General features: G+C 38.1%; 1 protein-coding gene across 1 annotated transcript; it reads left to right on the top strand.

The window, feature by feature from the left end:
• The first annotated feature begins 3,556 nt into the window (after positions 1–3,556).
• On the top strand, positions 3,557–14,722 carry dolpp1 (dolichyldiphosphatase 1). Its single transcript, XM_080418708.1, has 8 exons — positions 3,557–3,644; positions 6,173–6,273; positions 6,919–7,003; positions 7,177–7,276; positions 7,766–7,864; positions 9,953–10,081; positions 11,008–11,097; positions 13,281–14,722. Exons 1-8 carry the CDS (start codon positions 3,569–3,571, stop codon positions 13,315–13,317), a joined length of 717 nt encoding a protein of 238 aa, XP_080274834.1. The 5' UTR covers positions 3,557–3,568; the 3' UTR covers positions 13,318–14,722.
• Positions 14,723–17,832: the final 3,110 nt, after the last annotated feature.

The raw sequence follows: 17,832 nt of genomic DNA, 5'->3' as shown, positions 1-17,832 counted from the left end.
GCAGTATAATTTAACCTAAACTATTGATGCAGTGATGTAGCTGGAATAATAAAAGTATGTCACACGCTATTTCTTAAATCATCGATATGCAGAATTAGCAACACCCAATCGGGACTAAAAAGAAAATCTTGGTCTTACAGCTATTATTTATATTATGCTTTTATGTGCCCTCCCCTGCTTCCCATTTCTCTCACGGTTAAAGGGATTAATCATTTTTTGGGGTGAATTTTATGATTTTTTCCTATACTTGCTGGTATCCAGAATCAGACAAAATCATAGATGCCACACAGAGGCATAAAAGGGTATCCATGAGTTTGTCTAACAGGGTAAACCAAGAAAGAGTAAAAATCCCCCAAAACAAAACTATCCCTTTTTAAGGGACAGTGCCATCCAGTGGCTAATGTGAGCATTGCTGTTTCTCACTTAGCTATGTTTGATTCTCCAAGGTCTGTGCTGAAAGCTGTTGAACTGTATCCCTGGGTACATAGTACCTACTGTACAGTGTGTCAAACGTGCACTAATGACCCCCAAGATGTCTTCACGCTCCTTGTTAAAGTATTGTTATAGAGACAGACATAGAGACACTGACTGAAGGGGCACTTGATGCCAAGCTATAGCCCTAAGAATGATACCTCCATTACTGTACAGATAGACAGACCTGTGTTATGCAGGTTGTATTTTATAAGTGTTTAGGAAAGTGCAAACTATTAAATTAACTTTTTGAATGGAAAGTATGTTGCATTATAGACAGGAATGAAAGAATGCTTTTGCTTATATTCACACAATTGGAAAAAGGCATCATGTTCTGTTGTCTGTAATCATTTTCTGTTTCACAAGCCTGGATTCAGTACTTCATATTCAACCATTTAAACCTCACTTAGAAATAACAGAAACCAGATATATTTGGTGTGACGTTGGTATGCCAGTTCATCATGGTATTTATTGATAATCTACAGTGACAGTCTTTTTTCTATTTATGATCTTGGCATTCAAATCTGAAGATGAATGCTTAAAATGTGTACTTTTTTCTTCTTCATGTTTTGTGCTATGTTGTTTCTTTTCTTTCCCGTCGTCCATCCTATCGTTCTTCCCTTTTTTGCACTTTATCAGAAAAGTCAAAATGATGTCTGTTGTTGACCCTTTTGTTATCAGCTAAATCATCTTACTAATTTAATTGCATATTCATGAAATATGATGCTGATCATGTAGAAGAGTATAAATTCTATAAAATGTAACCTTTTGCCTTTAACTGAAAACAGCATTTTAAGGTTCATTGAGTTGAATTGTATATTGCATAGCTGTTCGTCACCACTGTTGAAGTTATTTATTTTTGTTATTTGAGTCTGCCCTACAGGTTAATTTTGTCAGAACTGTCAGAACTTGTGGCTGCAATTTGTCATATCCCTGATGAATTTTACCTAGCCTCGGGTCCTGTTACTGTAACGTATCAAGTATAGTTAGAATTAGTATATATCCTACAAATAAATGCACCTACCCCCCCCCCCTCCCCTTTAAATTATTTTTGTATAATGTTTAGTCTTTTGTCGCAAGATTGGTTTAGATTTCCTGTTTAGAATGCCTGGAGAATAGATGGTCTGAGAATTTGACAACATTTCTATGTGAACATTCATTGTAGATTGCTTTTGATTGCGTCTTGTGCATGTGTCCCGTCAAATCATTATAGAACCGGAATGTTTAATCGCAGACTCATTTATCGATGTTTTGAAAATCTAAATGAGAGTATAAAGTATTTTTTTTTATAGCTATGACATTCATTTGAAATCAAATGTCAGGTGCAGTATGCACTATGCAGTCTATAGAATATAACTTAATAAAAATTAAAAAAAAATCAGATGGGTAAGACAGGGATATTATAAAATATTTATATTTTGTGTTATAAAGTCACTGCTCTCTACACTACACAAGTGTCCTATTCATGCCTTTGGATTTTATAATGTTACATTACAATGCCAGCACATACTGTAAATTAAGTTTGATTAATTGTGTGATTTTATTATTTTTCATATTAAACTATATTCATTATGCAATTTCCCAACCTGAGGTGGCGTTTTATTTTTGAGTTCCAATGCAGATCAATTAATCCAACAAGAGACTGCACTTAAACTTTATTGTCACATCACAAGTTTACAGGTGTGAAAAAGTGTGTGAAATTCTTTATCGTACAAGCTCAGAACATTTGTAGTTTCAATAAAGGGTAAAAGATTATAGAAAGAAAGAAACCAACCAGGAAAACGTCTTATTATATGAGCTATATATTATGAGCTATTACAGTATATAGCTCATATATTATGAGATATCCTCATATGAGCTGTGTAAAATATACATAAAGTGTGCATGGTTAAAATGTGTAGGTGTGTGTATACATCAATGTTAAATGCCTGACACCTAGTAAGTCCCTAGTTCGACTCCTGGTCGACTGGACCATTTGCTCCATGTCACTCCCCTACTCTCCGTGTTTCCTGTCTCTCAACTATCTCTAATATCATATAAAGGTTTAAAACATTTCCTTTACACCCCTCCTCCACAAAAAAAAATAGTAATCTCGTACAGATGAAACATCACTCTTGTGCAGTTGAGAGACATCACTTAGCAGCACACATCAAACATGTCATACAGACATCAACCAGGTCAACATGCCAGTGCAGCAGCAGAGTGCTCCAGCTGTCGTGTATACACAAAATAATCCTGTGAGGGATTATTTTCTGGATTATATTTATTTGGGATTATCTTTTGTGTGTTTCTGCAGAGAAGAAAGCCTAGTTTCTATCTACTGTTCAGTGTTCAGATCCGGTCTAGAGCCTAGTGCCCGCCTACTGTCCGTCGTCCCGTGCATGCGGACGCACACATAGAACCATTTTCGTATCCGCTGTAAACCGGATCTGTAATCTCGAGCCCAGTCCGACTCTTCAGCGATTTGTTGGGCGCGTGTCTGGGCTGGGGTCCAGCGTTGCCATGTTTTTTTTTAAAATTATAAGCGACTTTGGGCTTGTTTTTCTTTAAAGTTGCTTGTAAATATGGTGGTTGCGTTTTTTTGGGCTTAATTGTTTCTTAAGTGTAGTTGCTTATTTAGGCTTATTTCTTCATGCTTATTTGGGCTTGTTTCCTAATGTTTTTATTTTATTTTATTATGGTTGAAACCAGTGGTTCTCAAACATTTTCATGTCAGGGACCCCCAAATGATGTATATGTCCGCGGACGGACCCCCCATCAGAACATATTTTGTTCCAGGGACCCCCCCATACCAGATTTGTGTATTGTGTTAGAATCTTTTTTCAAAAATATTCCACATCACATTGTCCACTTTTTTTCCCTCCAAGATGTTGTTGTTGTTTGGGGAAGGAAAAAAAAAACAGATCTACAAACTCACAATGTGTAGCATCACGACGCGTTGTGAGCTTGTAGATCGGCTATTTTCAAATAGCCGACGTTTAAAGTGTGACCCATCCCATGCAGTCGCTTCTTTTGGACTTGTTTTCAAAGACCTAGTTGCTTGTTTCTCTCGCATAATCTGGCAACATTGGCGTGTGCCCGGTTGTGTCCGGGTAAGATGGCGTCGGAAGAGCAGTGCTCGGCACCACCTCAATGGCGGTCCGTATCTCTAACACACGTAGAGTTCCCCGAGGGTGAGTCAACAAAGCGTCTTCTAATAGCTACACTTCTTTTATTAACGACATATCTAACGATAATCCTCCGGGTGTTTGTTTGGGGGGTTTTATTCGCAATTGAATGGACTCAACTAAGACGGTAGTGTTGTTGCCAAATAATGAGCTGCTTGAAGGTGCACGGCTGAGCGGGGAACGGAACCCGAAATGCCAAATAGTGAGACGGCACCCCGCAAGTGTTGCCATGTCCGCTTACAGCCACTTTGGGCTTCTTTTTCTGCAAAGTTGCTTGTAAATATTGGTTAGTTGCGAGTTGCTGTTTTTTGGGCTTGTCTCTGAAGTGTAGTTGGTTATTTAGGCTGGTTTCTAGTGTTTTTTTTTTTTTTTTTTTTAATGGTTGGCATAGACCTGGTTGCTTGTTTCTCTCGCACAACCTGGCAACACGACTACGCATGCGCAGTTGATGGCAAAATGTCCACAATGGTGGCTAGTAGAGATGCTAATGGCTTAATTTCGACATTATTATCACATTAATGTATTATTAAATTGGTTCGTAGACCTTCATATGTACCAGTCAGTGTACTGCTAAGAAACAGCCAGTGAAATTAGGCAAATATCCCACCGTGTTAAAATAATGTTGCCTTGCTGTGAGCTGTTGGATTCTATTAACTGGTCTGCTAATTAATTAGCCCTTTGCACAGAAGGAATGCAAGACAAAAAACAGTGGTGGAAGAAGTGTTCACATGTTTTACTGTTATGTTATAAGTAAGAAGTCCCGTACACAATGTACTTGAGTAAAAAGTACAAAAGTATATGGCCATCAATATATACTTAATGTACCAAAAGTAAAAGTACTCATCGTGCAGAATGTCCCATTTCACGAGTTCAAAATGTATTTAAAAAATCTTCTGAAAAAACCCGATAATAATCAATCTACAAAGTAACTAGTAACTTAAGTTTTCATATAATTGTAGTGCAGTAAAAGTACAATATTTGCCTCTGAGATGTAGTGGAGTAGAAGTAAAAAGTATTGAAAGTTGTAAATACTGAAGAAAGTTAATTAAAATACCTCAAAATTGTACTTGAGTATAGTACTTGAGTACATGTACTTAGTTATTTTACACCACTGGATGATAAATAATGTATCCATTTGTAACTCTTGAGAGTGTACAACTCTGACCAAATTGGTTACATTTGTCTACTGTCGAGTTAAATTAAAATTCTGGATTTGACTGTGTATAGGATATGGGATCATTGAGGATGAATAAGTGTTTCATAAATAGTGTATTAATCAAAGAGCTCCACATACAGCGATGTTCTGCTCGTCACAGTTGCACCTCAGCGATACAGAATTAGATTAAATAGGGTGGCCCAACAGGGAATGGCTTGATTGACAACACCAGGTCATTGTCTGCTCCTCCCAAACTCAGTTTAACTTTTACTCTCATATTTTCAGTTGTGGAAAGTATCTAAGTGCATTTACTTAAAGGGGAAATCCACCCATTTTCAATATTTAACTATGTCATTAATATAGCATAAAGGAGTTGTGTGGAAATAAGAAAAAATTTAAAAAAAAATTAACATTGCAAAAAAATGTAACATTGCAAAAAAATTAACATTGCAAATTACACCATGATGAGTCATCACAGTGTAATTTGCAATGTTAATTTTTTTGCAATGTTAAATTTTTTTGCAATGTTAATTTGTTTTTTATTTTTTTCTTATTTCCACACAACTCCTTTATGCTATATTAATGACATAGTTAAATATTGAAAATGGGTGGATTTCCCCTTTAAGTACTGTACTTGAGTACAATTTTGAGGTACCTTTACTTGACTAAAGTATGTCAAATGTTCAATACTTCTACTACTCAACTACATCTCACGAGACAAATATTGTACTTTAACTCCACTACAATTATTTGAAAACTGTACTTACTAGGTACTTTGTAGATTTTGATTATTAATACAAAACATACATGAACCACTTCAGCCCTATATATATATACACACACACACACACACACACACACACACACACACACACACACACACACACACACACACACACACACACACACACACACACACACACACACTTTGGCTATTTGAAAATAGCCGATCTACAACAGCTTGTAGATCTGCTATTTTCAAAGGATTACAAAAAAATACATTTTATACATTTGAAAACTTGTGAAATGGCACATTCTGCATAATGAGTACTTATACTTTTGATACTTTTAAGTATATTTTGATGCCAATACTATTGTACTTTTACTCGAGCACATTTCGAATACAGGACTTGTAACAGTATTTCTATATTGCGTTATTGATACTTTTACTTGTGAGTGCTTCTTCCACCACTGTATATCTTACCTTCAGTTTTACAACACAAACGTAATCTGGATTCACTGTGTCCAAATGTCCGTCCTTAGTGCTAACATGACCCCCCCTCCACTAAACAGCCATGGATGGACGGTAAATAATAATGAAAATGTGGGAATCTTGATGACGTGTCACACAAAGTTTCATATTGTCACCGTGTTTCAGGTGATCTAACGGGACAAGTGCTGGCCTACATCAGTCTGCTTCCTATAGCCATCCTCGTGGGGTTCGTTACGCTTATAGTGTTCAAACGGGAACTGCACACGGTAAGTTAGAGGGTGTAACTTGTGACTTACAGATTACATTAAGACCTGAAGCCGATTCTACAAAATGTCTACTAAATCCCAACAGTTTTCTAAACAAATTGTGTTGATATATCAGTGGTTCTCAAACTTTTTCATAACTGTCAAGGACCCCCAAAAGTATATGTATTTGGCCGCGGACCCCCATCTCAAAATATTTGGTTCCAGGGAGGGACCCCCTAGAAGCAAAGATTTCAGTTTAAAATGTTCGCTTTAAAATAATGCATACATTCACAGATTTCCACACATTTTCTCAATTTTTCAAAAATAGCCAAAGTGCATCCCAGGTCTTAATGTAGTTAACCTCTTTCAATCTGCTGTCCCAATTTTTGGCATTTCTTCATAAGTGAACATTAAAAAAAAAGGTTTATCATCATGACACATTGTTGTAGATCTGCTTTTTTTGGTTAATCATAGCTTGTATGGAGTCAGAAGACTTGATATTTAATTGGACACATTACAAATGTGATTTTTATTTATATGTTCCAATGTTAAATGCCGAAAAACACAATAAAATTGTTAATCATAATTATTTGTGTGACAATTAATCGTCAAGTAAAATGTCATGGTTGTGACAGCCCTAACCTAACCCATAACCTGTCGTTCTAGATTTCATTCTTTGGTGGGCTCATCCTGAATGAAGGGGTGAACTGGCTACTGAAGCACATTATTAGGGAGCCGCGACCATGTGCAGGTAAATGCAGTGCTGGGACAGCAACCTATTACTTTAATTTAACTTAACAAATATGATTTAAGTTCTGCATAAACTTCCTGGCTGGTTGCAAATTCATATCTATAAAGTACAACTAAATCATGTGGATTATTTAGTGTGTTGTGCTTTGATGTAAAACATGGCTGTGCTTACAGGGGCTCATTCCACGCTGACCACAGACTATGGGATGCCGTCCAGTCATTCCCAGCTTATCTGGTTCTTTGTCGTTTACTTCTTTCTTTTCCTTTATTTAAGGTGAGCTTCATTCTTTTTTAAAGTTGGTTTTGAGGAGCCAGGAAGGGACATATAACTCTGTTGTTAAAACATTAAAAGTATGTCCATTACAAAAATAAATACAAGTCTCAGGGAACAAAGCAACAGATTGTATTACCCAGTGCTAAATATGAGCAAGGCATTATTTAGAATGACTTTTGACATTATCAATGCTCTAGAGATATATAAGTCAGACAGTACACTGTCTGTACAGTGTTCTTGACCAGTGTTGTTGCATTTCAGTTTACAAATCACAACCCCCACAGTTCTTTTGCATAATAAGACACCATATTGAAATCTCAAAAAATGCTTAATCCCCACAACTTACCCTGTTCAGTTAGCTACATTAGTTCTCTGATTTGAAGTCTTTAAAAGATTACTTCCGAGGTAGTTGTCAACAGACGTTTCACTCGAACCATTGCATGACGTACGTGTCATTGTGTGAACTCAATTGTTTTGTCTGTGTTTTAGAATGCATCAGACGAACAATGCTCGATGTGTGGACCTGTTGTGGAGACACATACTGTCCATCGTCTTGTTGGGCGTGGCCTTATCAGTCTCATACAGCAGGTAAGACATTGTTTTGCCCACTTTTTTATTGTTCAATTAAGTGAATCTGCTGTGGAGTGTTCATGTTCCAAAAGTCTATTTTTGCCTGGGTCCCATGAATGTCTGTAATCACTGTCAACCACTTAAGCCTAACCTCATCGTACAATGTATAGCCAATCAAAATAGCAGATCTACAAGATCACGATGCGACACGTTGTGAGCTTGTACATCTGCTTTTTGTTTTTAAGTGGTAGTTGGCTAGTCATAGAGACTGCATTGCAAAAAGATAAAGCTGAACTGAAGCTACAACAAATACCACACATATAATAAAAACTCAACTATTTGTTACCTATATCTGCTTGTAAAGAAGGCAATGGATATAAAAATTAACATTGCCATCATCAATACATTTAGCAATTGCACCTGAATTTCTAAGCTAATGGATTAGGCATAGTTGTGTTACTTTGGTGACAGCATGTTGATTTTTGTGGGTAGCATTTAGATCCCATATCCCCAAAGGAACTGTCACATTCTGTCTGGCAACCCCTAATGAATAAAAGCCCTGACACATAAAAAGTGTCAGTTGTACGCGTCAAGTTAGGCCACTAGCACTTGTTCACATTGAAGGAGGGAGAATTTAAAGTCGAAGTCAAATCAATGCATCTCCGTCTGGTAAAGCTGAACTCTTGAACTTGTGTACCACCCGTAGGCACAGTGTACCTTTTGTATTGTCTCATCCATATTTCTCCTGTTTAAAGCGCTGCTGTCACCAGTTAAATATGTGCCAAGGAAGACAGGACTACTGCCGTTTGACAGACAAAACAATTTTATCAGGTTCTGTGCAGACCTGTTAAATTAAAACTAAGTTATTTTTTAAAAGAGACTTTAGAATGGTCAAACTTTACACACTGCAGTACAAATTTGAACTTGTAAATGCCTTTAAGCAATATATATACACTGTTTTTTCATGGTCTGGACGCCATGTTGACTTTGACAAGTCCACTTGATGCCTCCAGTGTGGCTGCAGCAATGTAAACCCCTCGAGGTTTGATGAGCATATGATTTCTTCAGTGTGCCAGGGCCTTAAAGGTGCATTCGTACCAGATGCGATAAAGAATAATCAGGCAGCTTGCATTGCAGGAGACGCGTTGCTCTATTCACCTGACATTTGGCTGCGGCAGCATCGGCGATGTGTATGTTACCAGACTGTTGTTAAGCATAGCAATGGAGCATGTGTGCTTATAGACAATTCTCTTATCGCACCACTCTGTATCCATTCACAAGCGTTGTGTCATTTCCTCTTGATCAGGAAATCCACACACATCAACAACAAACCACTTCTCTGACGAATATGTTCGATCGGTATGCTTCTGTGAAAATCTCTTGAGTTGAAACATCAACTCAGGAAATCCACACACATCAACAACAAACCACTTCTCTGACGAATATGTTCGATCGGTATGCTTCTGTGAAAATCTCTTGAGTTGAAACATCAACTTGTGCAAAATGGTTCCAGAGGCAGCTAGGTTCCTGTGATGGAAAAGGAGAAATGTTCCTGAATTTCAGAATGTGTTTCTGCGGTCAGAAAGGGGTTAGCAATCATATTTTGTGCTAGTTTTTGGCACACTCCTGCACCTAGATCAATATATGAACTCCTCTACAGGGACACAGCTATTATTTTGTATGCCTAGCCCAAATTCATTTTTTTACAAATTAGGATGAAAATAAACATCACATCACAGAAATGTGTGTGAGGAGGAATTAATTGGCATAAAAAAATGACAAAAAAGAAAGGTTGATTATTATTCAATTATTATTCAGGATGATAAATCGACCTGGTTTTAATAAACAAATAAATGAATGATGTCGCTTTATCACCACATAATGTTCCCGTTTGGTGTGGATGCACTCATGATGCAAACAAGAATTAGGAAAAATATATTTCTGGGTGAGTTATTTGCACAAGAAAATGCTCCCGGTGTGTAAGGACCTTAAGTCATGTTAATTAACCACATCCAAAAACAATATGTGGCACAAAAATTGAATTTGAAAATGTATGTACTGTAAAAGGCAGATGTTACTTTAAAAATAATGTTTTGTCATCCTCAGGGTCCACCTGTTGTATCACACCTGGAGTCAGGTGTTCTATGGTGGAGTGGCGGGTAGTACTATTGGCATATTCTGGTTCTTGGTCACACAAGAAGTGCTGACACCACTTTTCCCCAAGATGGCAGCATGGTAAGGATCCGTATTTAACTACTTAAAACATGTATACATCATTGACCGTAGTATGAAGTATAGCCTAGGCCTCTTCTACAGTACACCAAATTGTTCAACGAAAATAGCCGATGTACAAACTCACAATGTGTCGTATTGTGAATCATTGTGAACTTGTACATCAGCTATGTTTGCCCCAGAATAGGGACGCTACGTTTCGTGTGTGGTTAAAGGAGCACTTCACCTATTGTCATTCATATCTTTATATAATCGGTCCTCACTAATGCATCATTATAAGATGGTGCGACTACTACTACTCGCTCTGCGACTCAGAGGTGGGCCGTGGACAGTTACCACCGATCACATCATCAGAGGTCATTTCAAACAAGAATTAGGTAGGTTTCTGAACTGTCTACGGCCCACCTCTGAGACACGGAGCGAGTAGATGGAATTGATGCCCTCTTATAATGAGCAATTAGTGAGTTAAATGAAGGTAAGGTTGAAAATGGGTGAAGTCTCCTTTAAGGAACATGAGCATGCAAATCCACTCTGCTGATCAGGTGCAGGATAAACACTATAAACGTCTTGGAGTCTCACTGTTCATTGCAGAGATTAGGTCATATCAGGATCTACTGATGAAGATCCTTTGGCGATCGAAACGTCAATCTGATCTTTGCTAATAAATAGTGGGGGCTAACGACGAGGATCTGTATATCATCGCTGTTGGGTAGAAAATTTGGATGTCCATGTTTCATGTCTTAAATTGCTACAAGTTGACAACTCACAGCAATGCAATGTCTTGAGCTTATAGATCTGCTATTTTCTGTTTTTTGAAAATGATCACTTCAGACGATATGCTCATTGTCTCAGGTATTCACTGTCTCTTGCTGTACCTTATACATATCCTCTAACATTCCATCCTATTATTTTCCGTTTCACAATAATAGGCCAATATCAGAGTACTTTCTGGTGCGAGACACAAGCCTGATCCCAAACATCTTATGGTTTGAATACACAGTGACCAGATCAGAAGCAAGGTAAGATCCTGTTCGGATGGAAACGGATTATATACACATTATTACATTGTATTGGATGATTAGATTTGTATTTGAATCTTTTTTATTTTATTGTTTTCTTTTCATGCAGTCTGCACTCTCTAATTTCACACTTAAAATGTGCATACACGATTCAGCTCGGGTTAGGCCTCACAGTGTTTCCACTAGGATGGAGTTGTAGCAGCAGAGTTTAACTTTTTTCTGGTGGTGCTGCCAGATAGAAAGCTCAGCTATAAGTGCATACAGTACATTTGTGCTCAGTAATGTGCAGGGTAAATGTCTGTCTAGTTTACATAATATGAGGTCTAAAAAACACTTTATTGGACATGAATACAACTATAATATTTAAAACAAATAAAATTAAATATTTTTTTTGATCAACACACCCATATACAGAAAAAAGATTCACGGTTCAAGGTGGGTTTAGAATAAAACTTGAGTGGTGGCACAGTTGGAGTCTTGGCTGAGGGAATCTTTTTGTAAAGTACAAGACTTTCTGAGGGCATCGATGCTCAGGTGCCTACAGGTGGCAATTTCTCGGGTCACTCTTCACCTGTAAATACAAATATAATAACCAATAGACGTGTGGATGTGGGACCCATTGGTGTTCAATTTTAATGTTTGTCATTTATTCTTCTAAATATTCATTCTTAACTGTTAAGTGGAATTACCACACTGTTATCAAACTGTTAATTTAATTGAATGTAATTACATTTTCCATGATAAAATAACATAACATAACATTTTGCTTCATCTTGCCTCATGGGAAATTACGCTACTATCTCTCTGTGAGGGAGTCTTTCAGATTTCACAAGATTGACAGCTGTCGGGACTCATGGTACTGGGATTAACACATAAAATGCACTGTGGTGCTGCAATTCAAACAGGGCAATTGTCACTTTGCAGAGATGGTGTCATGACATCTGCTCGTCCCAGTAAGGAATTGGATAAGAATGAGAGCCCTCACACTCAAAATGAGATTGGAGCTAATAAGCCTGGGGGGTTGGTTCACACACAGACATGAAAAAGGAATGCGCACATTCCTCATTATCAAATTGGAAGATTGCAGGATGAGCCCTACTGATTTTGGTGACCATATGAAATAGCCTTAGATTCACACCAGCTTTGCGTGCATGCCTCTCAGAACACAGTAATGAGGCTTTGAGGGAGGCTGGATGTATCCAGGAAGCACAGTCATGGTATTAACTGATGCAACAATTGGGACTCATGTCGACTGTTCACCCTGTGGTGCTGCGAGGCCTTCAGTGGTCCATAAGGCTCGAGTCGGACACAAAAAGGACCTTTTGATCATATCTCTGCAACTGTCGGGGACCTCAACCACTGGAGGAACTCCATGCATAATTTAACATGGGTAGTGTGTTGCACTTCAGCTTTCACACGAGTAACATATGTTGTAGCTTTCACATGAACAGTGTTTCACATAAGCTTCACATAATAGTTTTACATTTGCCTTCACACGGTATGCACGTTAGCTTTCACATGAGTAATGTGTTGCACATTAGCTTTGACCGGAGTAGTGTGTTGCACATTTAGCTTTCACAGGCACATCACACAAGGGCTGTGGGTGCTTGTGCAGAATGGTCAAGGTTGACAGCTGTCAGTCTGAAAAATGACACATCCACCTCCTGTAGCATTTGGCAGTCCAGCAGCTAGTCCTAAAGCATGTTGTGCTGCTCCGCCTCCTACAGGGATGGGATGTGTTAATCAGGACAGACGACAGGATGACAAGTGTTTTGATTAACAGCTTTATTTAGGGAGGACTGGGGCTCTATGGGCTCATGCAAATGGATTATGTCACCGAAAAGAAGTAGAAGTCCTTTACTTCGTTCTAATGGGCCCAGCCTGATTAGTCGTGTATGCAAACATTCAGTGTGGGGTGCTTTATGTGTACCATGACGAACATATAGAGCGTGATAAAGTGCTCGGTCTGTGTTAGTAGAACTAGACTTAAAAAAGTATTGTATCTAGAGCCCCACAGCCGATATTCTGAGCGTGTGTGTGTGTGTGTGTGTGTGTGTGTGTGTGTGTGTGTGTGTGTGTGTGTGTATATACTCTATATGCACACATACACACACATAATATCATGGCACATCAATATTGGAATTTCTTTACTAATTGATACATTTTCTTTAATCTTTTTCTAGGAACAGACAACGAAAGCTTGGAACAAAACTTCAGTGAGATCTACAGTTCTTTTGTGAAACTGAGTTCAGGACCACACATTATGTACATGTACACATAAACAAATGCTCACTCAACAAACACACTGGAGAACCATCTTTTGGACTTACATGGTTGCAAGGAATTCGAAGGCCAAACTGTTTAAAGGTTGTGAAAAGCGTGCCTGGACCTGGCCTGGAGCCTACAGCCTGAGCAAGTCCGTCCACATGCCTCTCCTTCTTGTACAGCTTGCCCAGATGCTTTCCAATGCATGCAAGACTGTGCAAGAGGCATACTATTTAATGATAGATTAATATATATTTTAACTCTAAACGCACGCTGACAGTAACCGTGTACTGTAAAAGATACAAGGAGCCAAAAGAAGGGGGCTTTAGTCAAATCTCAAACAAACAGGCTAGTGCCATTACAGCATGTAATTAGTGATGCTTTTTAAGAATATTCTACTATGGATAGCTGGTAGGGGCTGGGTGGGTGCAGAGTGATTGGTGGTTAATGCTAGTTGGATTGGGTAGATTTTGGTCGTGGATAATATGAGGGGGGAGTGGAATAGACATTTTTCATTGTTATATTAAAGAGCAATTTCTAAAACTGGTTGAGACAACAAATACAAATTTGCACTTTGTGAAATGTAATAGTAAGATAAAAATTAAACTAACACTAGTTAAATGTTAAGATCCCCTCTTTTCCCCAGTTGATCTTCCCTCTGTGTCTATGACTGTCAGTCCTAATATATTAGCTTCCAAAGCTCCTTTGCAACCTAACTGTACATTTTGTGTACCTTCTGTACTATTGAGCATCATGTCTTGGTTTCTGTTCATATCCACAGTAAGTCACTGTACAACTGAGTTTTTGTTGTAATCTTTTGCTGTTTTACATACACAACGGACCGAGATGGTCTTCTCTTAATGCCTCACATATTGCTGCTGTCGGGCAGAAACATTTTTCAACATTTTATGTTGTCCACCCCCACCCATAGATTAATGCCCTACTTCATTGTACACGAGTGTCATGCAAAAGTAGTGAAAATAGCCGCTCAACGCATCGCAACGTTGAGCCTGTAGATCGGCTATGTTTGCTATTTTTGAAAAGGTTTGAAGTGAAATTGGTTAAGTGTGTCGGTGAGTTTTATAAATATTTAACCAATGAAAAGTATATCAACAAGCGCTTGTGACTAAATAACTACATTGGATCCTTTGGAACACAGGTTCTTTATTTCCATTTCCTGAAAAGTAACGGTTTTGGACGTACCAGGTTTCCACCCGACAGCGGCGATATACAGTAGCAGCCTGGAAACGGAATTCTGGGAATAATTTGTTTTGTTGTTTTTTACTTGCATTTCCATGCTAACATTCCATATCACTTGGTGACAAAACGTAAAATATGACTGCTGTTTTTCAAATTGATTTGGGGTGGGTGGGTTGGGGTATAGGTGGTGGGGATGGGATCAGGTCAGTCGTAGCATGTGATTATGATTATGTTTCTTTCCTCACAACCAGGGAAACTGTTGTTCGAGGTAATGTGGGGATCTAAAGCTGATTTGGAACTGTCATATCATTAGCTTCACAAAGGGAAGTAGTTCTCTTAGAAATACATTTTTCCATGTGTAACCCATATCAGGCTGAATAAAAAACTGTTTATGTAAAAAAAAAGAAAGAAGTCTTTATTGCACATATTGTGCTAAATTGCTTTTGACTCAACATGACTGATTTTGAAATCTAGAAACTAATAATAGCTGAATAGTATCAATTTGCACTGAGTACAAACGGAAAGATTGTACTGATTATTCCCACTAGATAATCATGTTATGCATGCAGTATATTCCTTATTTAGGTATGCTATTTAATGTCCAATGCCTTCTGTGTCAGGTGCTTGTGCTGGAAAATTGCCAGTCTATTGAAAATTATGTTTTTATGACCTTAACATGCTGGATACCAGCAAAGTTCCCCTATAAGTGTATGGCAGTTGGATGGATAAAACAAATATTTTATTACTAAATAAATAAACATTTGCAGAGTGATAAGACATAGGCTCAGATATGCACAGATATGAATACATGTGTGCCTTGAGATTTTGACTTTGCACAAAACGTTTGAAAACCATTGCTTTATTGCATAATATTTAGTTTGATGGACATGCCTATTAGATCAATGCCCAGGACTGAGAAGAGAGTGGAGAAGAGATCCAGTAGAACTAAGACAAGTCATTCCGTATGTTATTCAAAGGTATAAGCACACAATCTCAAAGTTATTTAATCAGGTAAGCTGGTGTGTTTATGCTCAACTTAAAATACAATGCAAGCTAAATAAATCACCACTGACCTGTACTGATCAGAGAGGTGAATGACCCAGAGTTGCTTATCTTGGTTCATAAATTAAACATTTGGTGAGTGAGTAAAGTTTCACTGTCCTCAAATTGAAATATATGAAATAAAGTTAACTATGCCACCTAGGTTGAAGTCATGTCATACCATCGATATATTTTCCCACTGGAATAAGGGTTATAGAGCCCAAACACTGCACTAACATGTGCCAATACATTCATTAATAATAACAATGTATTATTATTTTGTAACATATCCTGTTGAAAGTTACAGCTATGTAACATAATATAAAGTAATAGCAGAGATCAAGTTTTTCAGAAAGAAATGAAGTAAATACAGATATATTTCACCCAAAAAGTTCATAGTATGACTATTGACATACAAATAATGCTGTCTGTGAATTATGTAACATAAGAGGTTTAAGGCCAATTTAAGTTTTGACTTCACTTTAGGCAATTCTAAACCTGACTTTGGTCAAAATAGGCAAAACATGTTTTGTCAAATGACTTAGGCAATTTTTCTTTTTTTAAAGTCACATTGTCTTCTCTTCTGAAATTCCCTAGTCACAGTGTCATGAAGAGCTGATTTAGGCAAACATATAACTTTCCTCAAAAAATGACTTTAATAGACAAATTATTTGTTTACTAACATTGAGACTGGATGCACAGGTGATTGTTTCATGCTATCAATTCTCAACCTGTTGTTTTGGGGTGCCCATAGAGGTGCACCCCAACCCCCTATTGTGTGTTGGCTAGTGAGGCGCGTCCTAGCGAGACCTGACAGAATGGGTTTCATTTGGAGCCAGGGAGACAGTGTGACGTCGTCTGTTAAGGGGTCTATACGCCATTATTTTAGGAAGGTGCCGCTGTAGTGTGATGGTTTATTTTCGTCTTATTTAACTTTGACTGAATTCTCTTTTTTTTTGCTAGAATTGAAAAGACTGCCGTTTTCTCTTTAGTAGCTATGTATTTCTCAACAAGAAAAAAATATAAGAAGAAGCAAATCAGCGAATAACATAATGTTATTGTCAGACACTCCCTAGGTTAGGTAGACACTCCGTGAATGCAGGTTGTTAAACTTGTTAGTTGTTACACACTCCTAGAAGTAGTCTTCAGGCAGGCTCCAATTTTCGTGCCCGCCCCCCTCCCTCCACAAACCTGCGCGAGACTGCAGCTTAATTGACACAAGCTCCATTTATGTTTGGAAGTATAACAGTGAGAAAACTACTTATTATTTAGGTTTACACCACATGGAAGTTGAGTGGAGTTGACAGTGTTGTCAGGGGGGTGAATAAATACTACTAAAAGAAAATCTGTGGCAGACTGGCAGTTGAAAGAGAAGTTGTCATAACAACCTTCATGTTCTTTCCAGTTGAGTGGATTATCCAGGTGAGTTAGCTAAATAGCTACGTACAGTTAGCTGCTTTCATGCTATGAACATTCCCATGAAAAAACAATTGTATGTCATTATTTCACTTTTATTATTTTACTTGGCAAATCAAAAAACAGTCAGTACAGCATTTTTGTGTGCTGTGAATTGTATTAGCTGTGTTTGACAGTAACGCTGAGTCAGACTGTGTGTGTGTGTGTGTGTGTGTGTGTGTGTGTATGTGTGTGTGTGTGTGTGTGTGTGTCTCAGTTGTGGTTGAATTGAATCTGTATATTAAGCTGCATCTGCATATGTCAGTGGTTCTCAAAGTGGGGTCCCGGAACCCCCAGAGGTCCTTGGGGGGTTCCATAGGGTCCCCATCAAAATTAGTTAATACATCAGTTTAACACTTTTATTTACCTATTTTATCCTTCAGCCATTAAAAAGTAGCCAGTCTACAAGCCCACAGATCAGCTATGTTTGCCAGCTTGTAGATAGGCTATTTTAGAAAAAAATGGAATCATTTTGAACATTTTTAACAATACAGGGGGTCCTTGGCATGAAAAAGAGAAAGAAAAACCTTCTTATCACTCATACTCAAGGCTTATTGTGTCAACCTACTCTGGTCCATAGGAGCCATGTACACACGGGTACAAGAGCCATGCTGATGATCCCAGACAGCAACGGTGAGGAGTTTGACATCCTGGCAGCGATGTTGCGACTTCGCCCCATTCCTCTAGCTAGCCAGATGTATGGAGGATCGAGATGACTGGAGAAGCCGCTGGAGGGCTCATCCAAGGATGAACTATAGAGAGCTCTATCTCTCT

This window comes from Gymnoscopelus braueri (assembly GCF_963280865.1).
Source record: "Gymnoscopelus braueri genome assembly, chromosome: 22".
Classification (NCBI taxonomy): Eukaryota; Metazoa; Chordata; class Actinopteri; order Myctophiformes; family Myctophidae; genus Gymnoscopelus; species Gymnoscopelus braueri.
The sequence above is the reverse complement of the archived record's forward strand: the minus strand, read 5'-3'. Positions and strand labels throughout refer to the sequence as shown.

Bases quoted from the DNA above. Each gene is read 5' to 3' on its own strand.
- dolpp1 (XM_080418708.1), top strand. From the start codon at position 3,569: ATGGCGTCGGAAGAGCAGTGCTCGGCACCACCTCAATGGCGGTCCGTA. The intron at 3,645-6,172 runs GTGAGTCAACAA...ACCGTGTTTCAG, and splicing joins ACACGTAGAGTTCCCCGAGG to GTGATCTAACGGGACAAGTG. The intron at 10,082-11,007 runs GTAAGGATCCGT...TCACAATAATAG, and splicing joins TTCCCCAAGATGGCAGCATG to GCCAATATCAGAGTACTTTC.